This window comes from Varanus komodoensis, unplaced genomic scaffold, assembly GCF_004798865.1.
Source record: "Varanus komodoensis strain SLA01 unplaced genomic scaffold, ASM479886v1 scaffold36, whole genome shotgun sequence".
Lineage (NCBI taxonomy): Eukaryota > Metazoa > Chordata > Lepidosauria > Squamata > Varanidae > Varanus > Varanus komodoensis.
The window spans coordinates 8,594,834-8,621,528 of record NW_025335873.1 but is presented as its reverse complement, the minus strand read 5'-3'; the positions used below and the strand labels follow the sequence as shown (position 1 = coordinate 8,621,528).

The 26,695-nt window shown below is 60.4% G+C and overlaps 1 protein-coding gene across 1 annotated transcript; it reads right to left on the bottom strand.

Moving 5' to 3' along the window:
- Positions 1 to 1,014: 1,014 nt before the first annotated feature.
- NR5A1 (nuclear receptor subfamily 5 group A member 1) lies at positions 1,015 to 26,695 on the bottom strand. The gene is made up of 6 exons (XM_044439951.1): positions 26,594 to 26,695; positions 22,295 to 22,436; positions 18,551 to 19,263; positions 7,417 to 7,536; positions 6,162 to 6,309; positions 1,015 to 1,262 (listed from the first exon to the last, which is right to left on the bottom strand). The coding sequence occupies exons 1-6, from the start codon at positions 26,693 to 26,695 to the stop codon at positions 1,015 to 1,017; spliced, it is 1,473 nt and encodes a 490-aa protein (XP_044295886.1).

The window sequence follows — 26,695 nt, the reverse complement described above, 5'->3', positions numbered from 1 at the left end:
TCCGAAGGCTTTGTCGGGTGTTGCGAAAGGCAGAGCAGGGTGACGGAAGAGGAAGGCACGCGCCGGCCACGATCCGGGGGGCTGCTCCTTGCGGCAGTCTCGGTACGAGAATTAAAAGGAGCAGGTGCTATTAGAAGGCGACTTGTGCTACGGAAGCGTTGCGATGCTGAACGTAACCTGTCCCTGCGAGAGCGCCGGCCGGCCGTCCCCAGCAGCACTCGGACCCTGACCTTTGTCCCCACCAGCAAAAGCTGCGGCACCAGTGAGAAACCCGCCCAGCGCGCAGAGTCTGTCAGAGCCGCCAACAGAGACACGATGCACCCGAGGTACGATCGTAAGCTGAGACAGAACAGCGTCCCACCGCAGAACGAGGGCCGGGGGAAGCGATGTGCTTAACAGTGGGAGAAAAACGGAGGATCTAGTACATCAGAATCGAAAGGGACGCCAAACGGACTCGGCTCCGAGGCTGCTCAGACTCCCGCACGCCGTGCTTCCGAGGCCCGCACCTCAGCCGAGGAGGAGGGCAGCAGCGAGCGGACACCCCCACCCAAGCCTCCGTCCATCGCGGGGGACCCGGGGGCCTTTCCCCCCGGGGCCGAGGCTTGGCTCCAGCTGTCTCCTGCCGGACTGAGGCGAAGGCCACTCCCTGGCTGGGCACAGCGGAGGGTGAGCGGGAACTGGCCATGCAAGCCATACAAGGGAGTCCCACAGAGGCAAGCCGCGCTCTTCTTCCCGAAGCCCAACCGCAACCGCAACCCTCTTGCCCCCCAGCCCTGGCAGGAGGGCAGGGAAGAGCAGCCCCCCAAAATCCAAGCACACCCCCCCAAAAGCAGAAGAGCGAGGGCTGCCAGAGGCCGGATCTGCATGCCCGGGGGGCTTTCGAGAGCACCCCTCATCAGCAGAGCAATTAGACTGCCTGTGGGAGGGGGCAACGAGGCACCCCCCCGCCCCACACTGCCCCCCGGCCGGGCCTGTCCGTCTCTCTTCCCAGGAGGGGAGGGGCTGCCCGGGCCCTCAAGTCCGCTTGGCGTGCAGCATCTCGATCAGCAGGTTGTTGCAGGGCACCTCCCCGCTCAGGTGCTTGTGGTACAGGTACTCTTCCGCCTGCATGCTGAGGGCGCGGATGTCGGCCAGCCGGAGCAGCAGCTGCCGGAATTTGTCCATGGTGTGGGGGTAGTGGCAGGCCGTGTACTCCAGCAGGGCTGCGTTGGCTTTCTCCTGGGCGTCCTTCACGAGACTCGAGTTCTCCACGTACTTCACATCTGCAAGACAAACCGGGCCCGTGTGAGCCTGGAGCAAGCGCAGCGCTTGAAAAGGCAGCCGAGAGCGGAGACACGTTTCGGAGCCCCCGGGTGGATCCGGACGCAAGGACCGAGTTCCAGGCACTCGGCACAACAGCGGCTCTCCACTCCCTCTGCCGGTCGGGTGGGGGCACAAGGACTGCCCCCTGCCGGGCTCCGTTAGCCCTTGGCTGGTCTGGCCACGAGGCCACGGCACGTGCGTAAGCACTCCTAGCTCCAGCTGCTCGGGAGGGTGGGAGAAAGTGCTGGCACAGAACACAAACGAATAGTGCTGCTTCAACCGTGAAGAGAAGTCAGCCGGGGGCAAAACCTCACCTGCACATTTCCAGATGCCATTAAAGCTGAAAATCAGAACACCCGAAGAACGCCGGGTCCATCCAGTCCTGCATTCCATGCCCGGACCGGTCAAACAGCCGCTCCGAGGAGCTCCACCAGCAGGGTAGGAGGGCAAGACTCAGTGCCCATGCTCCCCAGCAGCCGGTGCCCATGGGCCCACGGTCCCTGATCCTGGAGGTGGCATCAAGCTCTCCAGGCAAGGAGCCACGGAGAGGGGCCTGCTCCCCGAGAACTGGGCCCTGTCAAGCCGCTCGCAGGGGCAGCCGGCACCAGTTCGTAGAAGCGATTTCCGTCGGGCTGGGTGCAGCGGTGTTCTCTGACCTGCGTCTTCCACCATTTATTTATTTAGGAGACTTCCCTGCCGCCCCATTCGCCATCCGCTTCGGGGGACAACCTGGCTGGCTCCCGCTACTGGGAGACGCGGAGAGGGTTGCTCCTCAATCCCTGTCGCCCCACCACACACAATTTCCTTCACCTCTCTTCCCAAGCTGAGCACCCAACGGTGCAAACACGAGGCCTTGTACCTTCGCAGCCCTTCCCCGCCAAGCGTGTGCCCTGCTTTTCCCTGCACGCGGTTTCAGGTCGAGGGATGACCTTCGGGGCAGATCCTGCACCTTGTCGCTTTCTCACACGCATGCAGGCCGGCTGCAGCCGCTCACGCTCCCCCCGCCCACCCGGACAGAGCTCAGAAGGATTTCTCTCCACGCCGTGCCAAACAAACCTTTAGATTGCCGGATTGAGCTCCGTTTAAGAGCCGGAAGGAGAGGCGAGCTTAATCTGCCCGGCTCAGCCGACATGGAAACCGTGATCCCGGCTGCCTCCGCAGAGCGGCCGCGTGGCGTGCAGAGGCGAGAGAAGCCGGCTGGCAGGTGTGACGACGGAGAGATAACGAGAGCCCTTTGAGCCGCCGTGCTGGCCGAGGTGCCAGCGCCAGAGCCCCACTCGGCCCGAGCGCGGAGCGAGAGGCGCGGAGCCAAGGGGAAGCGTGCTCCCGGGCAGGGGAGAGGGGGCCGTGGGTGGCGGGGTGCGCGGAGAGCGTGTGGTCCCCAGCCCCTGCAGGAAGGGGGCGAGGGAGGGGATGCCGCGCGCCACCGAGAACGGTTCAATGGTCCTGGATGCCATTTCCTCCGTTTTCCCCACGTGCCGGATTTTAATCTGCACGCTCTCCAGGTCAGAGGGTTTTTTCCTGTGCTCTGCCAGCACCACATAAATCAAACATCTTTTCCTCCCGCCAGCCTGAAGGCTGAACTCGATTTCAGAGAAGGCCTCCTTGCGCTGGACAGAGCTAAACTGCAGCGCGGCCCCTGGCACCTGGTGCTAACGGCTCTTACGGAGGGTGGCGAAGGCTTTGAGGGGGCTCGCTTGCGAGAGGGAGGAAAACCCCGAGCGGTGGGTGGTCCGGAAGGAGATGTGTCTCTCTGGGGGAACCCAGAGGCCCACGGGGGTGGTGAGCAAGGCCCGGATGGAGCCTTCCAGAAGGCCTGCCAGTCTCAGAGGGACACAAGTACAGACAAGAAGGCCGAGGAACCGTTCAGCTCGAGAACGGTTCCCCCAGAGAACCATTCCTCCCAACCAGATGGGAGTTTCTTGCCAATACCCGAAGCACGAACGCGATATTGTCGCCTGCCTCCGCCTCTCGGATAATCAGTCTTGTCATTATGGAATCTCTTTCTCTCTACGGTGTTATTGCAATTTTCATATTTAGAAGAGAAAGAATTAGAAGCAAGGGAAAAAAGCTGCTAGAAGTTATGTTGCTAAATGTCAAATCTTCTCTCCCCCGAGTTGGCTCAACAAAAGCGGGTTCATCCAGATGAACTCACCTGGTTTGGAGAAGAACCCCTATTCACGGTTTAATTGAATATTTGAATAATCTTTTCATTCCTGCAAGGCATAAAAGAATGTTGTCCAAATAACAGCGTTGAGCTCGCTTCATTTAGAGACCCGGCGGCGGCTGCAAAGACTCCATCCCTCCACAAAGCCGCCCCTTGCGCAGGAGGAGCTGTGGGGATGGTTTTCTATGCCCTCGAGTGCTCTTTGCATTCAGAGATGCTTTTGTTTGCCTGAGGCTTCTGATAAATTGCAACCACTTAAGGGAATGCAGGCACATAAAAAGCCGCTCTTGCTCCCCTCCCCTGGAGTGGCTACTAGGAGAATGGAAGTCAGACAGGCGCATGCGAGGGTCAATCCATTAAGGCACTATTAAGCCCTTCTGGAGAACAAAGCTAACCTGTGCCGTTCTCATAAATATTGCTGTTTGGAGAAGCCCTAATTTTAATTAAACTTCTTTACCTGCTCAGGAGAGAAAATGTATTTAGACTCAAAGGACGGCCCCTCTTGTGCTTGCCTGCGTGCGTGTGCGGATGTGCCAGGACTGTGCCACAACCGAGAGGGAAAAAACAACAACATGAAAATTCTCTGTTAAGAGCAATTACCGCCTACGCATAATCAGGGGGGCGAATCTTTGCAGCTGAGCCTGGGAAGAGCAAATGCTCTCGGAGCATCGGCGGCACCCGGAGAGGAAAGTTGGCCATGGACACGGATGAGGCACATGCCTGGCAACCTTTTGTTCCTGGCGGGAGGCTTCGGGGAGCCACTGGGTGGAAGCTTCCAACGCAATGCGCAAAGGAGGAAAGAGAGGGGGCTTTGGAGGCATGCACAGCGGTTCTCCGCCTGGCAAAAGGCAGGGGAGAGTCCGGTGCCCTAGGGCTCCAATCAGGAACACAACACGTTAAGAAAAACAGAGTCAAGAGAGCCCCAGAGCATGCACAGAGAGTCTTTCAGCCGAAGTGAGGAGGGCAGAAAAGACGCAGAACTCGGCACAACCAGGATTTCAGCTTTCAGGTTTGGGAAGAAGAAATAACCTGGCAGGGGGTGCTCACATAACCGGCAGAAAATGAAACTGTGTGAAATGGGGGGGGGGCATGGAAATACGTGGGGTGCTTTTGCATACGGGTTGCAAAGCCAGCTCGCCCGGGGCAGCTCAGTGCAGAGTCCCTGCCCGTCCCTCTCTGGCCCCACACAGAAAAGCCGCCTGCAGTATTTCCCACAGGGGCCCAACCCTGACGCAGACGGGCCAGATCCTGCCGCTAGCATTGTCCTGGTGCATCGCAGTGCTGGGCACTTCCAGAAAAAGGAAGGGGCACTGGAGGTGGGAGAGCGTTGCTTCTCCAGGCCGGCTCCCCCGAGGGGTGCGCACGAGACGACCCCCCCCCCCCGGCCTGCTGGTGCAGTTCGTAAGCCAGGCTGCAGGCAGCCAGATGACCATCCAGTCCCCGGCCACAGGCGAGAGGAGAGGAAGCCCTGCATGGGCAGCCACGGAGGTCTGCGAGCGGGGATAGCTTCTAGCGGGGGGGGGGGGGGGGAGGCAAGCCAGCCACGCCTCTCCCGCACAGCCCTGCCTCCCCTCCCAGGCGGTTATTATGTCTAGGGGATAAGCAGCCACCTCGATGTCTCTGTGCCCCAGGCTGGGTGACAATCGCTTGCGATCTGTGGCTGCCAAGGCTGCCCAAATTCCTCTGACGCAAACCCAGCCAGGTGTTCGCCTTCCGTCCCGAAGCAAGAGGCCATCACCCCCACTCCTTGTTTTGCAAAGGCCTATCAGGCTGTTTTGAGCAACAGCCAGTGCAGTACAGCAGGAGAAGAAAACCGGGAAGGGAAGGGGGGGAAGGGGAGGGGAGGGGAGGGAAGGGGAGGGATTGGCAGGGCAGGGCAGGGCAGGGCAGGGCAGGGCAGGGGAAAGATGCTCTGTTTGGTCTTGGCTGATCCAACACAATCCACTCCAAAGGCCATGTGCAAAACACACTGAGGTTGCAAAACGGCAGCACAACTGACAAGACAAGTGTGAACTTGGATGCCAGAACGTCGAGAAAAGAACCGCTCCAACATTCAGACCGGGAGAGAAATCGAGCGTGCGAGTAAAAAGCGGCAGTGCTCAGGGGCAACCTTCGCTAAGCCTGTGCCCCCAGGATCCCTGCTGGCTACGGCCGATGGGTGGACGCCAGGTAGGGAAGGGCGATTCAGAGGGGCAATAGGGGCAGGGCAAGGAAAACCGGAGGGGTGGAGAGGCCAGGAATGGCACCCTGGCCGCAGCCTCCTTTGGCAACCTGCAGAGGGAGCTGGTCTTCACAGCCGGCCCTGCGCAGGCAATTGGGTGGGGAGCTGGGCAGGCCTGGAGGACAGCTTGCTCTGAAAATGAGCAGGGGCAGGAAGGACCGGGCCCGGCTCCTGCTGGAGCAGGCATTTTCTTTTCCTGGTTTCCTTAAATCAGGAACACAGGGGGAGGGGGAGGCGGAGGGGGCAGTTCCTGCCTCGACAGTCCAGCTATTCAGCTTGCCAGCCCAGGCTCTGCAGACGAATTCGCGAGCCAATTCGGGGCCAACACAGAAAGGCCCCTGCAGAGGACGCCCTCCCCCAGAGCTTCCCGGCTCGAGAGTCCCATCGGCGGTGGCTTCTCCCGCTTCTCCGGCCCAAGGCTGGCTCACCCGCACCTGCCCCGAGCCACCTCCTTCCCACCCCTCCACTTACCAAGGCTGAAGAGAATCAGGAACTTCAAGCAGACGAACTCCTGCTTGTCCACCTGGAGGGCATGCAGGTGGAGCACCACCTCCTGCGCTCTCAGCACCAGGTTGTTCAGGATGGAGCCCGCCTGCGTGGCGACTGCGGACATGTCCACCTGGGCAGGAGGAGACAGGCAAGGCTCAGGGGCACGAAACGGGCTTGCGGGGCAGCCTCCGCCGAGAAATGTTCAGGGCACGCGTTTGGACAGAACGACCCCTCTGTCTCCCACCCAGAGGGCAGCAACTCAGGAGGGAGAACATGTTGCTGTTGCTGTTTTTAAATCCCAAAGCTGCGAGGATGCTCTCCAGCCCAAAATCTGATCCTGAACGGAACCCATCCAGATTACGGCTGCTTGTTCCCCCTCACGACGCCCTCTGCCACTGTTTTCATTTCGAAACGAAACGAAGGCTCAAAATGGTCAAAATCAGCTCGTGGCCTGCAAGGGACGCCCAGCCTCTGTGGGGGAAATGTGGCCCCGGCCATCCTGAGGTCGGCCCCCGGACCACCGAGCTTGACTGTAAGAATGGCAAGATCCCGAGTTCGGAATCTGCACTCTTGTTCTCCGCACGTCAAGGATGCGGGAGAAGATGCTGCGGGACTCCGGCTCCCATCTGCAGGGGTGGAGGCGGCTTGGGGCTGGGTCCTGCATGGCTACACGCCGGGATAGCGGGCTGAGTCATCTTTGCTAAGCTAGACAGACGCGGGCCTGCGGCCGGATGGGTGACCACAGGTGGAAGCGGAGCGGCGGCTGGACTTCTCCCCCCCTCCCAGCAGTGCTGCCGTTCTTGCTCCTTATTCCCCGGAGTGACTTTGGACCAGTGACAGACTCTCGACCCATCCTACCTCACAGGGCTGTTGTTGTGAGGATCAGACTGAGAGGAGGAGGAGAATTCTGTAAGTGGCCTTGAGTGTCTTGAAAGTAAATATCATATAAATATAATTTTTTTAAAAGGAGCCTCTGCAGGGCAACCGGGTTCTCCGCCTCTTCTGCACAGCACGTGGTCTAAGGCCTGACTCATACGACCTGGCAGGGCAATTCCTGAACACAGTGCAACGAACATGCAAAGATAACCGCCTCCGGCCCTCATGGTGGGCGTGTCGTGAGCGGAGCCGGCTGGAGCGAGGGTCAGACTAGATGGCCCGGGAGGCCCCTTCTGCCTCGCGCTGTTTCTCTGCTTCCTGCCCCCACACATGCAGGTGCGGGCGTGCCGCCATCCCATACCTCCTGGCCGGTCACCAGCACCATGGTGTGCTCCTTCCCATACTGCACTTGGCGGAAGATGTGGTCCAGCACCAGCAGCTCACTCCAGCAGTTCTGCAGCAGCTTCATCTGGTCTCCCACCTGCGAGGATGAGAAAGGGCGCGGGTGCACAGGAGCTGAGCCCCAGGGTGGATCAAGCCCACGGTGGCCTTCTCTAAGGATGCCCTTCCTCTGGGGGTGCCCCAGCCATGGGGAGCTGGCCTGCCGGATCAAGCAGGGCTGGTCTCCCAACGGGCATTACAGAGACGCCTTCTGCTACACCAAGCGAGCGCCCAAGTAGGTATTTATTGCACCTCATACGGCCTGGCAGCAAAGCTCCTTGAGCTACCGAGTCAGACTGCAGCTGCCCCTTGAGCCAGCACTGTTGACACGGGCCGGCAGGAGCAGCTCTGCAGGGCTTCAGGCAGGCATTGTCAGAGCCCCACCTGGAGTTGCCAACTGGAGACCTTTTGCCTGCAGAACAGGGGCTCTACCTCTGAGCTATTGTTCTCCACCTAAAATAAAGTTAAGGTTCTAGTCCTCTGGATTCTAAAGAAAGGCGGAATTAAACTGGAACAGCAGAAGTCGCCTTCTGTGTGAGGAGGCATGAGCCACCCCAGACCTCGCCTGCAAAGTGAGCCGAGCAAGCGAGTCCACAAGAGGGATGGATTCGAGCAGAAACAAGGGACCTTTTAGCTCTCTTTCCATTCGTTTTGGCAAAGCACTTGGTGGTGGCATTTCAGGGGTGGCTGGCCACTGAGGCGGAGGCCCCAGACCCCCAAATACCGGTAAAGTTTAGCTCAGAGTTCTTACTGCCCGTAAAATCAAGCCTAGAGACAGACACGTCACCCTTTAGAAGCAGGGGGCAGAATCCACAAAAGCCAGAAAGACCTGCGAGAAGCGAAAAGGGGCCCCGGGGAGATGGGAAGCCTTCTCGGGAAATTTAAAGGCCGTGCAAGAACCCATGTGGGGCCGGCGGAGGCCCTGGAGCTGCCTTAGGTGTTGTCCAGGACTGGGGGGGGATCCAGCTTGGCGGAAAGCGGAAACACCCATGCAGGCTAGAGACGTGCGGGCGAACCCAGCAGAACTGCGCTTCCCGAGAGCGCACGGTGTGCCCCCTCCCACCCCCGGGCAGGGGGGCCGCCTCCAGGCTCCGGCAGCCCACCCAGCCACGCAGGCCCCTGGCTTCTGCTTCATGCAAGTCGGCCACCGTTTCCTGTGCACGGGGGAAGGAAACCGCTTGGCAGAAGCGTAAGCACACGGCGAGCAAAGCCAGCCTCGCTCAGCTGCACCTTATCTTCCCCGGGCCGAGACTCTCCCCAGATTCTTCAGTGTCAGCTGGGCGCGTCCCCCGTCCAGCGACGGGAGGGGGGAGAGAGAGAGAGACGCCCCCGTTGCGGCGGCACAAAGGAGGCAGTGTCTCCCTGGACAGATACATTTATACAGCCATCCCTGTTCAGGAATGTGCAGCTGGGAAAGCGGCGGTGGCTGAGCTCACCTGCTGTTCCACAGAGGGGCAAGGATGGCCTCCAGGCCCCTGGCCACGTTTTGGGAGGCAAACGCCCCAGGTCGCAGAATTTGGTGGTGCGGAATAGTCAGGACCGTGTGCTGAGAGACACTCTGGCTCGCTTTCTCACTCTCTCCTTCTCGCGCACACACGCGCGTGCCCAGGTGCATGGCCCTTCCTTACAGGGCCCTTGCAAAAATCGCCGAGATTGTATGTCAGCTGCCCCGGGAGACATCTCACCCCGAAAGGAACGCCCACCGAGGCTGCTCTTCTGGGTCTCTGGGCGAGTCCACCACCCTCGGCTTCCTTGGCGTCCCCAGGGCGTGGCTACCGCCTGTTCAAGGAGGTGGCCAAAGCGGGGAAGCCACGAAACCGGTTCACCGAGGGGAACGCTCACGGGAGCAGCCGCAGAGAGCAGCCTCCAGGGCAGGCGTGTGTGGGAACGGGCTGGGAAGCTTCTAGTGGGCTCGGCCCATCCAGCAGTTTTACCCACATCTTCCACACGAGGGGAGGAGGGGACCCCAAAGCGTCTCAGAGGCGCTTCGTCGGGGCGGGGGGGGGGCAGCCACCCTCCATGTCCGCACACCCGCATTCGGACTCTGGACATCCTGCTTCTGGAGACAAGGCCAAGATGGCAGCCACCCCAAGGACTCAGGAAGCACCCTTTGGAAACAGCAAATCTGTTCCATCATCCTGCGCAGATCAATGCCTGGCAGGCTGCGAGTGCACCAATACAATCGTGTCTCACACACGTGCAAATGGCTCCACCCCGCCATGCAATCGTCCACTGGCAGGTCCTGCCTGGGCTCCCCCGAAGAAGTCAGACTGGCAGCCACATCGCCTCCGATCCGGGACTAGCAGCCACGGACCGCATCCCCCTGCAGAAACTGGCTCTCTCCCCTTTTTGGGCCATCCAAAGCGACAGCCACAGCTGCATCTTGTGCTACGGAATTTTCCAGTTTAACCACAGGGTGAATCCCAGTGCAGGGGCCACTGCATCACCAGCAGGCTAATTTAGGAGCGTCTGACGCATCCCCGAATGCCAACAGCTCTGCCCCGCGCGGCTCAGCATCCGTTGGCCGAGCGAGCCGCTTCGCTCCACCCAGTGCCACAGGCCTGCGGACTCTCCGCAGCTTGCCTGGTAGAGCAATCGACTCACATTTCGATGTTTAAGAGCTGTATGGGAGGGGGGCCAATTTTAAAATCGGTGCAGAGGGGAGCTGGAGGGGCCAGTGGAGATTGTTTAGAGCGTAATCATCACAGCGGGTGGGAAAGAATCGCATTCACAAATCTTGCGGCAGGTGAAACGCTTGCAAATAAATTGCAGCGTAAAGCTTCACGGACTGCCTCAGATGCAGGTTCGCAGATTTATGCGCCCCTGCTGGGAAGGGGGAGCCTGCACGCGCTGAAATAAAAGGGCCCCGAATGCAAAGGGGCAGGAAGCAACCGTTCCTTTGCAGCGGCAGGTTCTCCACGCTGGGCCGGCCACCTCGACCAGGGCCGGCCCGTTTCTGCGCCCTGCCCCAGTGCCTGGGCAGGATGGCGCTCGGTGCCGGGGCTCAAACAGACACGCCCGACTCATTCGCTGGGACAGTGACGAGCAAGCACAGGTAGCAAAGGCAGACAAAATGAAGCACACCAGCTGCTGGGGATGATAGGCAGGAGGGTGCTTGCAGCTCTGCCGTGGGCGAGCCGGTTGGCCGCTGTGGGAACAGAATCGGAACGACGCCCGGTCTGCCATGGCCCGTATGTCGGAGCTCCGCGTGGGGAGCCATTTTCCCACCCCAAAGCATGTCGCATCTGAGCATCGTGTTTAGGGGTATGAGCGCTATCCCCCCGCAGCCCTCGGCCTCTGGAAATCTGCTCCCATCTGCTCGCCACCCCACGGCTGAGCAAAAGCAAACATCTTGGCAGAGCAACAAAGGGGAGCCGAGCGAGCGCATGGTGGATAATGTGCGCAGGCATTGCCCCTCGAGCACCTACGCACCCATGTGCACGCGCACAGGCACACGCGCACCGGGAATGCAGGCTTCCGCTGCCATTATGTGAGGCGCTTCTAATGGAAAGGAGGCAGGTGTGACGCCAGAGCCAGAGTGGCCGCCGAGAGCGGGCGCGATTCCCCCAGCGAACCAACGAAAGGCGGCGAGAAAGCAGGGCTGATAGATGGGGAGCAGAGGGCGGTGGCGGCTTTTATGGGGCTTCTGCACAGAGCAAGTGTGTGTGTGTGTGTGTGTGTGTGTACACACATACACACACAAGGGGGGGCATCAGGGGAGGCCTACAAGCCTTGGCTTTCTCCTTGCAACAGTGAGTAAGTCTGCCCAGAGAGCGTGAAGCCAATGGGCAGCCTTTGAATAAATTTAATTAACCAGCAAGTCAGGGAACAGCCACTACTGCTGGAAAAACTTTGGGTGGGGGGGGGGCCCGCATGAACCAACAAAAAAAACACGGGGGGGGGGGGCAGGCCACCACCATTGCCATTTCACAGACTGGCCAACTGAGGCTGACCTGAAACAGACTGGCTTAAGAGCAGAGCTTGCAGGCCTTTCTGCCCTCTGCGTGCCCCCGAATATATTTCTCAGCTCAGTGCCTTGCACATGTGTCGCGGGCTGGGGGGGGTGGGGGGGACTCTTCTTTCCTCATTCCAGCCAATAGAGATCCATTTCTCCATTGTGCCCAGCGTACAGGCTAGACAACTGAGGCTAGCCGTGTTAGCACACGTACACAACCAGCCACAAAATGACAGCTACATTTTGTGGAATTCGCAGAGCAATCCGAGGTCTAATTAGCACGTTCAAGCTGAGGCAATACAGGAGGTCAGGTAATCTGGTGGGTGCCCTACAGGTGTCATGCACTGCAACTCTCATCAGCCCCAGCAAGCATGGCCAACGGCAACGGATGATGGGAGCTGCGGTCCAGAATATCCCGGGGACAAGCAGTCACAGAGCCCTGCCGAATGGGAGGGATCTGAAGCTCTGATCCTTTAGCGAGTGGGTCATCATTTTATTCATGCTGTTAGCCATCCAGAGACATTAGTAATTGGACGGCATACAAACTTTATAAATAAATAGATACTCCTTCCACATTGAGGATGTGGCCAAGGCTAATAAAAAGTCAGACACTTCCTTGCAAGAAGCTGCACACCCTTTTGGCCCCTCAAACTGCCTCCCCCAAGCCCCCAGGCCTGAATTATTGAGCCAGAACATGTGCTGAGCTTCACGTCAGAGTCACCAGGAGCACAGTCAACAAGGCGCTAAACCCACAGTGCCAACAACTGCCACACAAGTCTTTCAAGACAGACACACCAAGAACAACTTCTGTGAAGCCAGCCAGGGACACAGGAGGTATGCAGGATCAGACCCCTGGGCTAGCTTCCAAGAGCCAACGAGAGGGCAGAGCTGGGGCATGGGTGACCCGGGTTCAAGTCTGCACTCGGCCCTGGAGCTCACTGGCCCTGCCGGTGACTCTCAGCCTATCCTACCTCACAGGGTTGTGGTGAGGATACAGTGCAGGGGAAGAGGACGGGGTACTGGCTTCCTTGCGGCCAGCCAGGTAAGCGGGACCAGGTGCCAAGTGGGACCAAGCAGAAGCCGCTTCTGTTTATAAAGCATGTGGGTACGGGTTCCGCAAGCAGGCAGGCAAAACCCAATTCTGCAAATTCGACTCAAAGCACGGCCAGAAAATAGTTTGGAACTGTACACACTTAAAACAGGGCATGTCATGCTTTAGCCGGTGGGGGGAAATTCACACCAGATTTAAGATTTTTCGGGGCCACCTTTTGTACAATTGTCCTGTTTGCACAAAACAGAGATTGCGGCTATGAACACAAACTCGTGAGGCGGGAGGCAAGCCAATTTCTAGAGAACCTGGGTGAAAATGTACGTGATTTGTACAATCTAAATGCACGAGCAGCCTCTGAGTTTTGTTCCCCAACACCTGGGCATCCAGGGCAATATACTGAAGTCATGCACTCTCACCAGCTTTTTGACATTCTAAGGAACTCTAAAATGTTAGCAAAACAGGACTTACTTTTGCAGAAGCTGTGCCGATTCTCCTTCAGCCAGACTTGACCTTCTCCGTGCTTGGTAACTATGCATTTCGTAACACTTTCCACCAATTTTCATGGAACGAACCTGGGGGTTGTAACCTCTGCGCACGGAAAAGGCCCTACAAGTGCCAGAAGTCCCAGATTTTGTCTAAACGGGTATCGGATGGCACCCCAAGCCAGCCAGCCTCTCATTTCCAAGCTCCCTCCAATCAAGGCAGGCTGTGAAGAGAGCATTTCTGACTTGGGAGCCTTTAATTGTCTTTATCTGAACCAGATAAAAGTGAGAAATAATGAGAATGTGACAAGAACTCCAAGAAACACTCTATTAGCCCCTGGCCAATTATGGAAAAGGGGCTTTCTGACAAAAATGGCTGCGCTTTCCGTGAAGGGGGAAGAACGCAGCTTGTGAGACCATTGACCTCTGGAACTCGAAGCCCCAGGGAGAGCAAAAGGCTATTTCCAGAAGGGTGCTCCGTCAGCAATGGGCTCGCTGGCCAGAGTGACTATTCGGAGGTGCAAATTGTCTGGCGGTCTGGCTAATGTGACCACTTGGGGCTGGAGGTGCCGGCCTCCCCGGGGGGAAGGGGGCAACTCCGACTGAGAGGCCAAAGGCCTCTGGATTTGAAAGGAGCCTCACCTGGAAGAATCTGGGAAGGATTAAGACATCAACATTGCTTCCCAACAAAAGTCCACTTTGAAAACGACAGGAACCCCTGAATTTGGGCGAGGGAATGCTCTGCCAGCTGGGGATTGTGCCTTGCCCCCGAGTCGTTCACAGCAGCTTGGAAAGCAGAACTCTTTCCGCAAGCATCTCCAGGAGGCCTGAAAGGCCCACCTGCATGGCGCTGGCAGGCCCGTGCCGGATAGTCACGCAAAGCTAATTTTGCCCACGCGCCCCTTTGAGCAGCTGCTCGGGATGCGACAACTGCAGGTGGACAATTATTTGCTGAAAATCAGAGGGTGTCACCTGGCCAATGGAGAAAGGACAGAGCAAAAGGTGGCAATCAAATTCTCACACAAGTTGGAGGCGTTAATAAGAGACTAACCGCCTTCAGACATGATGGGGAGCTCCCCCCCTCGCCCTGTTCCCCTGAAAGACAAGCAGGAAACTGGCTGCAAGACCAGCCAGGAAACCGAGCCGCTGGCCACTTTCTGAGTCGCTCTGCATCTTCCAGGTGCTGCGGCAGGTAGCGGAGGGGGAAACACTGAGCTTCAGACCCGAAGTGACCCAAAACGGGTATTACTACTAGTATTATTTTTCCTAATTAAATATTTCCTCCCACTGCATGAAGCACTCTTGAAGCAACTAATGAAAAACAGAAATCCGTGATTAATTTAACCAGGGAAGGGTGTCCAAGACGGGCCGTGCCGTGCACAATGATACATCCAAAAGTAAATATCCGAAAATGTAAACGAAGGACAAGGTGATGGGAAAAAGGCTTGTCTGCAAATGCAGAAAAGGACCCGAACAACATGTGGCCTCAGATAAGCGCCACAAAACGGCTCACAACAACCAGGCCATCACTGCGACCGAATGCTTGGGGAAACAGGAAGAAGCCTGTTTTGGCTGTCCAAAAACGCCGGGCTATCACAGGTTTACTTTGCTCCCCTTCCACCTGCCCCCCCAACCTGGGGCCCTCCAGCTATGTCCCAGGCTCAGTGCCAGCACATCTGGGGGGCCTACGCAGGTGAGGCTCTGCTGACAGCTTCGGCTGAGAAGGTGAGAGTCGCTTTACTGGGTCAGGCCGAGGGGTTGGGATGCGTGTGGGGCTCAGGTGGGCCCAGTGTGGGAGATCTGGGTTTGGAGGAGACAGGAACATGGGGCAGTTGCAAAAGGGGAGAAAAGCTCTCTTGCCTTCGTCTTCCTTCTCCTCCTGCAAAAGAGACGGATAAACCTCCCAAAACCGCCGTCGGTATTCATGCCACACACCCCTGTACAGACTGGGCCGGGATATCCCCTCTTCCACTTTGCTTTGGGGAAAGAACCGACAGCACAGAGAGGATGCTGCAGGGATAGTTCCATGCTGGCTGTGGCTGATGGGACCCGTAGCCCAACACCTCAGGAGGACACCACGTCTGGAAGGGTGGGGTAGGGTGCAACTTTTCAAAGGCACCTCCTTGGAGGAGCTGGGGGGAAGCAGCTCTGCGAACGGCTACTGGGCTCTCGCCGCAAGCGTCAGCAGGCGCCCAAGGGATGGAGAAGTGGCCACGAGCCAAGCGACGTCAGAGGGAAGCCGTTCCCCCAGAATCTCCCTCCTAGCGGCCCGCGAGCACGTTCCCAGCAGCCAGAAATGTTCTGGCGCTGAGTAAAGAAACAGGGGGTCACGCTGACCCAGATCAAAACCTGGCACGGGGAGGGGGGCATGACTCCAGAGCGGCCAACGGGGCCGGTGGGATCGCAGAGCCGAGCGGCCCGGGCGAGCACTTGCAAGGCATGCTGGGGCAAACCTGTGAGCCGGCGCCGAACTTGGGGGCATGTCCCGGGCGACTCTCTGTAGCCAAGAGTGGCTCTGGGGCAGGACTGGCTGCCCAACTGCACAAGCAGCCCTGACGCAACACGGCTGCTGGCAGGGCTACACACGCAGTGCGGCTCATGAGGACTAGCCACCCACGCCCTGTCTTTCTGGTCACCTCTGGGCTTGCTTTCCACCTGCCCAGGCAAGGCAGGCAGCCCTCCCAGGTGGTCTGGACAACCATCCCCAGAACCTTGACGATGGGTCGTGTGTACTGAGGCTTAGGGGAGTCACGGCCAGGAACGTCTGGAAGGCACCTGGCCGTGTCCCCCCGCTCTGGTGGTCTCGGAGCGTGCCGGCTGCGCACTCTCTTTCCCCGGAAGCCCCCTGCCCACGCCCTGCCTTACGCTCCGACAGCAGCCCAGCGATCTGCAGCCCCAGCTTGCACGGCTCCCACCCTGCAGACCTCCTGGAGCCCTGGCTGGCTCCACAGCGGAAGTCCTGAGGCCTTGGAGGCTCCGGCCATGGAAGCAGGGATTCACAGCCGCCCCGGCCTGCGCTTCCCACAAGGTCTCCAAAGTCCAGGAGCACCTGCGGGGCAACAGGTGCTTTGCCTCCGGTCCGTCCCGGGATGAGAGCAAAGGAGACTTACCTTGCCTGACCTGAACCTTCTGCATGTTACGCTGGCTTGAACTCTCTCAAATCTGGGGATGGGAGAGCCTTAAGAAAGACTACAAGACATTTTATTCCAATTATCTGGGGGAAGGATGGACCCAAACAGTCCATTCGTGCTCTCCCGCACAGGCCGAGATTCCCGTCACGTGGAGCCAGATCCGTGGTTCAGGCACCGGAGAGCGATCTGTGTTGACACCATTCCTTAAATTATATGTTAAATGTCGCGACCGAAAGGACAAAGTGGCTGAAACGGGGACGACGTGAGCCACAATCTGTGCTGCCCGCCCGCCCGCCCGTCCCTGCAAATCTTTCCCCCGAGGCTGACACTTCTCATCTCGCCTCACTTAGAGCGGGTATTTATGGGTGTCAGCACTGACCTCTCCCCCCGGCTCGCCCGCCCTCGCCGCACACCGCCCTCCATAAACAAGCGGCCCCCCCAAATCCACCTCTGCCCTGGCGGTGTTATTAGTCTCGCCTCCGAAGGCCAGCGAAGCCTGTAACTCTCCAGCGGCTGACACCGCAGGAACGGCGGAGCATCACTCTTGCCGGCAGATTGGCAGGCAGGCCTCTCATTTGTCAGCCCTGGACTGACAGAATTACTAGCCCTCAAATGAAACGATATATCTGGGAAGGCAAATCAGTCTCCACTCCAGCTGGCCCCGGGGGTGGCCAGAGCAGCCTGCCTGAAACCGGTCCGAGCGGCCAGTCCGCCCGGTGGCGCCGCCGCCCATGTCTCCCACAGCCAACACTGAACCCTGGGAGCGGCTTCTGCACAGCACGGCCAGCTTGGGCCCCCTCCGGCCCAGGGCTGCCGGTACCAGCGGCCCCCCAGGGATCCCGGGAGGAGTCGAACCCAGGGCCTGCATGTGGAAAGTGGGTGCGCACCCACAGAGCGACAGCCATGGAAACGCCCCACCCTCCAGGGCCCGGGCATTTGGGGCCATTTCTGAGCCTGGGGGCTGGGAGAGGCTGCAGACCCCCAAAGAAGACTGACCGTGGGCCAGGGAAAAGGGGGAAGCAGCCCCCTTGCAAAGCCCCCCCCCCCCCCAGCATGAAGCAATCTCCCTATGCAACTTCCTTGAACTTGTGCTCTCTGGATGCTGGGCATTGTTTGGGGAAGGCCGCTATGTCATCCATCTCAGAAAAGCATCTATTTATTATGTTTATATCCCACCACGCTTCCACTGTGGAACCCGAGGCGGCGGCTTGTGGTTCCCGGGCCATCTCCCCTCCAGCATGGTGGAAGCCTTCCGTGCCCTTGGGCCAAGCGCAGCTTCCCCCTCTATACCAGGGGAAGCAACCAGCTATTTCTGGACTTCGCCTCCCCTCAGCCCCAGGCGGCACGGCCAGTGACTGGGATGGTGGGAGCTTTAGCCCCCCCCCCGAAACATCTGCAGAATACTAGGCTGCATATACTGACCTAATGGATATCTAACAGAGTACCGAACGCACAGCAGCAACAGATCAGCTCTCGCCCCGCGGTCTCACTGTCCCACCGCAGGAGTGCTGGCGAGCTCCGAGCCCCCAATCCTGAAAACGGGGGCTGGACCTGAAGCCCCTTCCTCTCCCGCCACAGCCAGTCTGAGCCATTCTGGAGGCACCGTGCGCCCAGAAATGAACACGAGGTTCGGGGAGGGTCTGGGGCTGAGGAGGAGGCCCCCAGGTTTGGCACGAGGGGAGACCGTCTGCTGTCGGAATCTGCCAGTGACCCAAATCGCAGCTGCGCCCCTTTGGCCAGGCCACCAATGAGCTGCGCCCATCGATTGCCGCGGGACACGAATTTAGAGGGACGCGATAAAAGCCACACGGCTGGCAGCAAGAGTTCAATTAACGTCCCCTTTCAACGTCATTGCCTTATTACGGTGCTGGGAAGGATGGATGGGAACTGCGGGGATGATGGGGAAAGAGAGCCCTGTCGTTCTGCTAGGTTAGCCAGCCAAAGGGGGCCGCTTGGTAACAGACCCCCCCCCACCGCCCTTCACAGTGTCAAAAGGTGGCCAACGCCTGTGATTTAAGAGGTGGCTTTCTCTCAGTGCAAGATGGTCTGGGGAAGGGGATGCTACGCACAGCCAGGTCTGTTCCTCTCTGGTCATCGTTTAAAACGGGGGGGGGATTGTGCCTCCCCCCAGGTGTGTGGGGCAGTGACTCCCAGAAAGACGCAAGTTATACCTCCGAAGGGCACCAGGTTGGAGAAGCCAGGCCACGCTCAGGTGAGGGGGGGGGGAGTTGCAAGCCAAAGCATGTGGAGGCAAGCACCCACGGGCCGACCCTCCACCTCGGGGCGGCACTCTGCACGTGCCCCGAGACACTTCCCCAGCTCCCCCCGGCCAGAGGCCTCCCAGGAGGCGCTCCCGCTCCTCGCCCCCCGGGCGCGTGGCCAGCGGAAAGGGGCCTCCGCCGGGGAAAGGGGCGCCCGCCTCCTCTGCCGCTCACCTCCAGCTCCTTGAAGAAGACGCAGCTGCGCGCCCACTCCACGATGGCGAAGAGCGTCTGGTCGGCCATCTTGCACATGAGGCCGAAGGTGCTGAGCTTGTCGTGGCGGCTCTTGCCCTGCTCCTGCTGCAGGCAGGCCAGGATGCGCCCCTTCACCTGCGCCTCGTCCGGCTCCAGCTGCAGCAGCTTCAGGATCACGTCGGGGACGTCCGGCGCGGCGGGCGGGGAGCCGCCGCCGGCGCCGGGGTAGGGCTCCGGGTAGGGGTACGCCGGCGCCGCCTCGTGGGGATGCGCCGCGTACGGGTCCGGGAACTCGGACTTGATGGCGCGGCTGGCGAAGGGCGGGTAGTGGTAGCTGGCCAGCGCCCCCTGCCCGGCGGGCAGCGGCAGCGCCAGCGCCGGCGTGCCGTAGGGGCCGCGCTCGTAGTCGACGGGCGTCATCGCGGCGGCGCTGGGCGGCGGCAGCGCCTTGGCCGCGCCGGGGTGGTGCGCCAGGCCGTGCAGCGCGGCGGGCAGGCCGCTGTAGTCCGCCGCCTGCACCGGGGACACGATGGGCGGCGGCGGCGGCGGCGGCGGCGGCGGCGGGGGCGCCGTCTCCAGCTTGAAGCCGTTGGCGCGGATCAGCGCCTTCTTCTGCTGCTTCAGCGCCCGGTCGCGCTTGTACATCGGGCCGAACTTGTTGCGCCCGCCTCGCATGCGGTCGGCGCGCACGGCTGCGGGCGAGAGGAGAGGAGAGGAGAGGAAGAGGGGAGGGGAGGGGAGAGGGGGCGACGCGCTCCTCGGCGCCCAGCCCGCGCCGCCGCCCCGCGCCTGGGCCCGGCTCTCCGGCGAGCTCGTCGGGGCGGCTGCGGGACCCGCTTGCCCAGAGCCCACAGGCGGGGCCTGGCGCACCCCACGCTCCCGGGGCTCCTCGTGCAGCGCGGGCATGGGGCAGGGTGCCGGGCGCCCCCTCGCCTGTCCGGGCCCGAGGCGCCTTCCCGCGGAGGGCCCCATGCCGCGCTCTCTTCCCTCGAGGCCCTTCAAGGCGCCGGTAGCCGTCTTCACCCGGGCGCCCCACGGCAGCGTTGCAGTACAACTCCCAGCATGCCCCACTCGGCCCAGGGGCATGCTGGGAGTTGTACTCCAGCACAGCTGCAAGGCACCCGATGGGAGGAGGCCGGCTGTTTGGATTCCGCAATGCTGGAGCGCACCTGCCCTGCAGGTAGGGCTCCACTGTGTGAACAGAACCTGGGCTGGCCAGAACTTTCGCGATGTCCTTAGGGGTGGGAAGAAGAAGGAGGCCTCAAGCACAGCCTCCCCTTTTCTCATTCTTGGTTGCTTTTGTAAAAAAATATATATATATAGTTCCACATGGACTTCCTCCACGGAGACCCAGGTTCAAATCTTGCGCTAGCTGGGAGAGCCAGGGCAGTGATCAGAGCACTGGACAGGGGCTGCGTTGCCATCCACTGTCCCCGGGGACTTCGGGCCAGTGGGTCTCGTCCTAGCCTACCTCGCAGGGTTGCTCGGCATACTGCCACCAACCTCCACCCCCTTCTCTTCTTCCTCCAAATCAGTCGTTTTAGGCTGGCTTTCTTTGCTTTGGTTTTGAAAGATCTCTTGAGAAATAAGAGCTTTCTCATTTCTTTCGTGAGTTCTGCCTATGCAGAAAAGCAAAACTCCTGAGTTCTCTGAGAAAAAGGCAGAGGGCGGACAGGCTGGCTGGGGCATCATTTTCTGCGCCCCCCCCCCCCCCCGTGATCCCTGGTGGATAAGCCAGCAGAAGCCTTGTCCCACTTTCCGTAGTTAGATGGTGTCAAGGCCAACCGGAGCCCTGTGCCAGCTGCGAAAGCTGTTAACCCGCCACCCCTCTGGCTTGCTCTCAGTTGTGTGAACGTGATCGTGTTTACCAAGAGGAAAGCGTACGGCACACATTCATGGAAGAAACGCGCCGTAGCCCTAAGAAAAAATCCATATTCATGTGATCCCTTTATCAGGTCAGCTCAAAGCAAGCCCCGAGATCTCTTCAGACAAAGTGTTAGAAAAGGCAGGATGGGGGCCGGCTCCCTTTTCTATGTGCCGCAAAACGGATCAAACGCAGTTGCCTATTTTGTGTTCCACGAAACTGGGAACCGTCTCATCACCTGCTGGAGCCCAGTTCCATGTTACGGCAAAGCAGCCCTTTTTGCTCTCCTCTCCCCCCCCCCCCGCTTCACTTAAGCATCACACCTTTTGAAACACCTGGCAAGGAGATCTCGAGATCTTGTGTATTTCTGAGTCGATCCAATAAAGGTATTGCTATCATGGGTATCCAGGGCTCTGCCTTAAGTGTGTTTACAAGAATATCGGAAGCCTAACTCTGGCAGTGATGGGAAATGTTCTGGAGTACAGGTCCCATACTCCCTGGCCATTGGCAACCTTACAGGCTGGAGGGAGTTGTGCTCCAAAGAAATGGGGTTGGGGGAGCGCCAGGCTGCCCCCGTGCCAACAGCACGCGGGGCTTCGGGCGGAAATGTGTATCTCCTCCGTCCACGAAGAGCAGGACGCACGAGCCTTCTCTCCCCCTCTCTGACCCCACCGTGGGCTCCATCCGGTCGCGCACTGCGCGCCCAGGGACTCTGAGCCAGCCTGGCACCTCCAGTGCCTGACAGGAGGGGGGTGGCGGCTGCTTTCGGCGCCGCTGGGGAGATGCGAGGGGGAGTCCTCCCGAGCATATGCAGAGCGCTGCTCTGGAGATGTGGCGGAAGCGCTTCTGGGGCGCGGAGAGAGGCCGCTGTAACGGCACCAGCACCCCGCCGGTTCCTGCCTCCGCTTCCCGAGAAGGATGCGCTTTCGCTTTCGCTTCCCTCAGCCGGCCAGCAGCATCCCCGGGCGCCGCACCGCCCGAGCACCTGGCCAGGCCGGCAGAGCCCTCTGGGCAGCCAGAAACATCGCCTCCCGCTTCGGCGGGGTGGGGGGCAAGGGGGGCGCCCCTCAGCTTTCCTGGGAGGTCGAGCCGCGCAAAGCACCTTTGCGGAGAAGTGCAAACCGCTTGGTAACGGTGAGGAAAGCTGCGCATTGTATGCGCTCGAGAATACGGTCGCCCTAATTGAATTCAATTGAATTCGTTAAAGCTTTTATAGGCCGCCCCATGACTAGCGTCTCGGGACGGTTCACAACAGGCACAGATTTAAAAGCAACCCTTATTTCTTCGCTGATAAAGGGCTGATCGCCATTACGGCATTCATGGTATATTAAGATGAATAATCATGCATTGCTAGCAGGAATGTGGGATCCAGCCAGCATTCAGCACAATTCTTTTCTTCTTGTTACGGGGACCGCCTTTAATTGCGCCTCAGCGGGTCTACCTGGGAGCAAGTCCCAGTGAAGCGAATGGAAAGCGCTTTCCGTAAAAGAGAAAGCGCTTTCCGCGCTTCTGCCACGCTGCGCCTTCCAAACTCGCCCTCTGACGCGGGGACAGGAGGTGCATTCGCTCCATAAATGCACACGCGCATCTTTAGGGGTTTTGCCCCCGGGGTGGTGGGCGGTGGGTGGCAGAAAATGCGGGAGCGGGGAAGGATTAAGCAGGCAGCCCCTGCGTGGTCGTCTTTCCGCTGCCCGTGCCAGAAGAAACGCGCGCAAAGGTAGAAAGCTCCATCTCGCGGGGTTGTTGGTCGTGGGAAGCGTTAAATGCGCCGGAGGGGGGAATTTGGTCACTAGCGAGCTCCCAGGGGAGGGCCACCACCTCGCCTCTGACACGCAACCGGGAGGGGACGCGCGACTCACCTTCCAGCCTCATGCCTACGGCCAGGCACTTCTGGAAGCGGCAGTAGGGGCACCTCTTGCGCTGCGTCTTGTCGATCTTGCAGTTCTGGCTCTCCGTGCACGTGTAGTGCTTGTTGTTCTGCACGGTCCTCTTGAAGAAGCCCTGCACGGGAGAGGCGGGAGGGGGGACAGGGAAGGCTGAGAGAGGGGAGGAAGGCAGGGCCCCTGGTGTTTCATGGCGGCCGGAGATGCCTCCGCGTCCCTCGACCCCCATCGCATTAGGTTCTGGGGCTCCGCCTGGGGCGTGCGCCCAGGAAGAAAATGCAAGGAGGCACTCCGCATATGCTCAGGAGCTTGCCTGCCCGCCCGCCCTTCTGCCCGGGCGTTCCAGAACAGAGACAGCGGCACCAGCTTTGCTCCGGGGCAGCGCAAGTCCCGTAACACCCAGGAGAGCCAGCCGGGGCTTGCAGGCGTCGCGAGGCCTGTTTATGCCTAAAGAGGCGCAGGAGTGTGCCGCCAATGACCCGCGCGTGTAGAGGAGTAAACGCGCGTGGCGTTATTCCTTCACTGAATCCGTAACGCGATAAACCTGGACCCATCCGGAAGACAGCACCGTTCTAACGAGCTGGTGTGGAGCTCTTAATTGTGCGTGTTTTTGTTTTGGTGGTGAGCCGCCCCGAGGTTTTGTTGCGATGGGGGCGGCATAGAAATGTTTTAAATAAATACAATAAATAAATAATCCATCGATTTGATCGCTGATAGCCGATCAGCCTCCCCGAGACCAAGCACCTCCTAGATGTGCTGCACTACCAGCTCCATCATCCCCACACGCTCTGCCTGATGCTGGGTGGAAACGAAAGATGGTCTAGTCCTGGGCATTTTGGAGGGCACCAGGTTGGAAGAGGCGGGAGTGGATTTCTGGCTCGGGGTTCAAATCCGGGGAGTGAGGGGCTGATCCAGGCAACGGGGTGGGGGGGGTGAGGCTAAGAGCTCGACTTCGGTTAACCCTTTCCTGCCAGCTGTTCCTGGACACGGCAGTGCGAAGGGCATACAGAAGCGATAAACCGCGCAGAGACCAAATCACACCTCAGCCATCATTTCGTACACTGACCGCTCGATCCTTGACTGGCTCCGTCACCCTCCCTTTATCCTCACAGGCCTGCACGGTGGGCTAGCCAGAGGGGCGGCCCGAGGAGACCACCCGGAAGAGCCTCATGGCCGAGGGGGGCTCCCGCCCCCTAAGAATGTCCTGCTTGCCGAACCGCGCAGAGACGCGCGTCCTTCTCTGCCCCACGCCTCTCCCCAAAAGACTTCTGGGCATGACTGAATGCCTTCTGCAGCTGGAGGCTCTCGCAGACGGGTCGGCCTGCCAGCTAGGAGGGCGCTGGCCATATTGACCGGGGCCCATGGAGGTTGTAGTCCAGCCCAAAGGGCTTCAAATATCAGCGATGGGAAACGAAACGACACAAGAAGGAAAGGAAGCCGATGGCTGCTGGCTTCCTCCCTGGCACCTTGACCATGCCCTTCCCAAGCCTTCTGCAGCCTGATGCTCGCCCGATAGGGCAGACTACAATATCCATCATCCCGAATTAGCACGGCCACCATATTCCAGCTATAAGCGATGAGTGCACCGGATCCTACACAGCCGAGAGGTTATAGATCCATAAAACCATGTCATGCTTATAAGTTTGAGGATTATCCATTGCTATGGTTTTAAAAAATCTAGTTTTAATATTTTCTAAGGTCCCCCTCTCTCTCTGCATGTGTATATATTAATTGCTAAACTTCTGATAATATTGAAACTAAATGTTATCATTATCCTTGTTAATTGCACACACGCATTCGAACACTGCAAGCTCGCCCGGCCCTCTGTACATTTCCATGCGCGCTCCGCACCGCGGAGCCCACTTTTATATATCAGGGATGGGTCCTGGAACGCGTGACCTCATCAAGAGAAAAGGGGACCTCTGAGTGTATGCAGAGTGTGCCCTTTCTTCTCAGTACGCCTCCACCCTGGGCACGTGAAAGAGTAGGATACCTAAAAGAGTACGGGCTTCTTTGAGCATGTACAGAGGGCGCAGGATCGTTTCTCCTCCTCCTACAGGGCTGCCCGTTTCTGTCCAACTATCCAAGGATTAAAGTTTAGGGCAGAGAGAGGGGGAACCGAGGGCTTCCCAGTGCTGTTGGGACTCCGGCTCCCATCAGCCCCAGCTGCATGGGATATGGGAGCTTAGCGCTTAGGGGTCCAGCCTCAGCCCCGGTCTCAGCACACCATCCCACGCCCCCCCCCCCCCCGGCTAAGCCCTGGGCCAGCAAACGGAGGCCGGCAGGAAATTCACTTCCTGGGGGGGCGGGCATGTTTCAGCTGCTGCAGGCAGCTCAACCGGGACATGGGGGCGGCTGGAGACGGGGGTTCCTCCGAGCACCCCAGAACCTCTCCCCCAGGGCCCAATTCTCCCCCTCCACACAGGCCTGGACCGAGGCGCCCCCCTCGGTCCACGTTTCAGCTTTGTGCAGCTGCGGCGGCGGCGGGGTTCTCCTTGCGGCCCCCCCACCGGCTCCGGGGCTGCCTCCGCACTGGCCGAGGGGGGCGAGGCCGTCCGGGGGCTGCGGGAAGCCTTGGAGCGCGGCGCGGGGCAGAAGCGAGGCCGCCAGCCAAAGAAAGCGGGGCGGGGGGCTCCCCCGAAATAACTGTCGCTCCTTCCCGGAGCGGAGCGGGGCGGGGGCTGCGCGGTTATTCCCGGGGCACGGAGCCTCCCAACGGGGAGGAACTTCAGCTGGCAACTCCGGCACAATTATTGGCGGGGGCGCGACGCTCCGAGTCCGAAGCGCCCTCTTGCCCGCAGCCCCCAGAGCCGCGGGCTGCCTCCGCCCAGCCGCGCCCTCGCCCTCCTGCGCGCCCCGCGCAGCAAGCGCCCTTCCCGGCGCTTCTCGCGGGGGAAGCCGCGCTGGGCACCCACGAAGGCACGCCGAGGGACGGAGCCGGCCGCCCCCGAGCGCCCCGTCGCCCGGGCGCGGCGCTTTCGTTTTGCGCCCGTCTGCGGAGCCGGCGGCGATTTCGCTTCGCCCGTGCATCGACCGAGGTCTCCCGGCGCTCCCCCTTCAAAGCCCGGCGTGCCCCGCGTTCCGCACCAAATTAAATCAACCATTCCCAGGAGCCCCGGAACGTGTGGATTGCGAGGAAGCTGGAAGAGCGCAGAGGGCCAGCCTTCTCCCAGGCGCGTTTTGCGCGGCTCTCTCTCCCACTCGCTCCGCTCTCCTCCTTCACACGTTTGATTTCTCCACTATTATTCTGTAGTCGTGATGCTTTTGGGGTTGTTCCAGGTTCCCCGCGCCGCGCGCTGGAGACCGCTGACGGGTGCCCAAGGAGGCCGAAAACGGACTTCGCCAACCCCCCGCCCGTTCCGAACCGGAGCGACTTCGAATCGGCGTCCCCCGCGGTATCCCTCGTTTGAACGCGCCCCGTCCGAGAAAGGGCCAGCCTGGAAATCCGGCGGGTCCCTCCCCGGGCGCGTCTTCGAAAGGAACGGAAACGAATCGATGGGGCCGGGCCTGCAGGCTCGGGGCTGGCGCCGGGGTTCGGTCGGCCGGTGGTTCGGTCGCGGCGATTTCCGGGCACGCAGCGCGGAGCCGAGGGACGCCTCCGGTCGCCCCGAAGCCTCGCCGGGCGGATCCCAGGGAGGGCCCCTCGGAGAGCGCGAGGATTCTCGCACGGACCGCGGCGCGCTCCTGGTGGCCGCGAAGGCCGGAGACGCTGGATGCCGCTCGCGCTCTTCCGAGCCTTCCCCCCGAGCGGATCCCGCGGCCTTGGCGAGCGCTCCGCTGCCTCGCAGGCTCCGCGCCGCACTGTCCGCGCGTCCGAGGACTGCCCCCGCTCCGCGCCCCACTGTCCGCGCGTCCGAGGACTGCCCCCGCTCCGCGCCGTGGAGGCGACGCTGCTTCTGAGGAGGCGGCCGCGTGCGGACTCCCGCGGGGGCTCGGCCGCTGCCCTGGAACCCTCCTGGGGCGGGCGTGGATGGGGCGTCGAGGGCGAGGGTACTCGGGCCCTGCCCCGTTGCCCCGCCGCCGCGAAGAGCCCTGGCCGGCCAGTCCTCCGGAGAGCAGAAGCGCCGAACAGAAAACAACCATTCCCGGACTACAGAGCCTATTAGCCGCGGCCCGTGCGGCCGGGACAACGGGAGGGGCAGCCGGCGACAGACGGGGCGGGAAAGGCTGCCCTGGCCGTCCTCCCGCGGGCGCGGGGAGCCCGCCCCAGCCCGGCCGACCGCGGGTCCGCCTTGGGGCGCCTGGTGTGGCCCGCCGGGCGCGCGCGGCGCTTACCTTGCAACTTTCGCAGGTGAGCAGCCCGTAGTGGTAGCCGGAGACCTTGTCCCCGCAGACGGGGCACAGCTCGTCCAGGTCGTCGTCGTACGAGTAATCCAT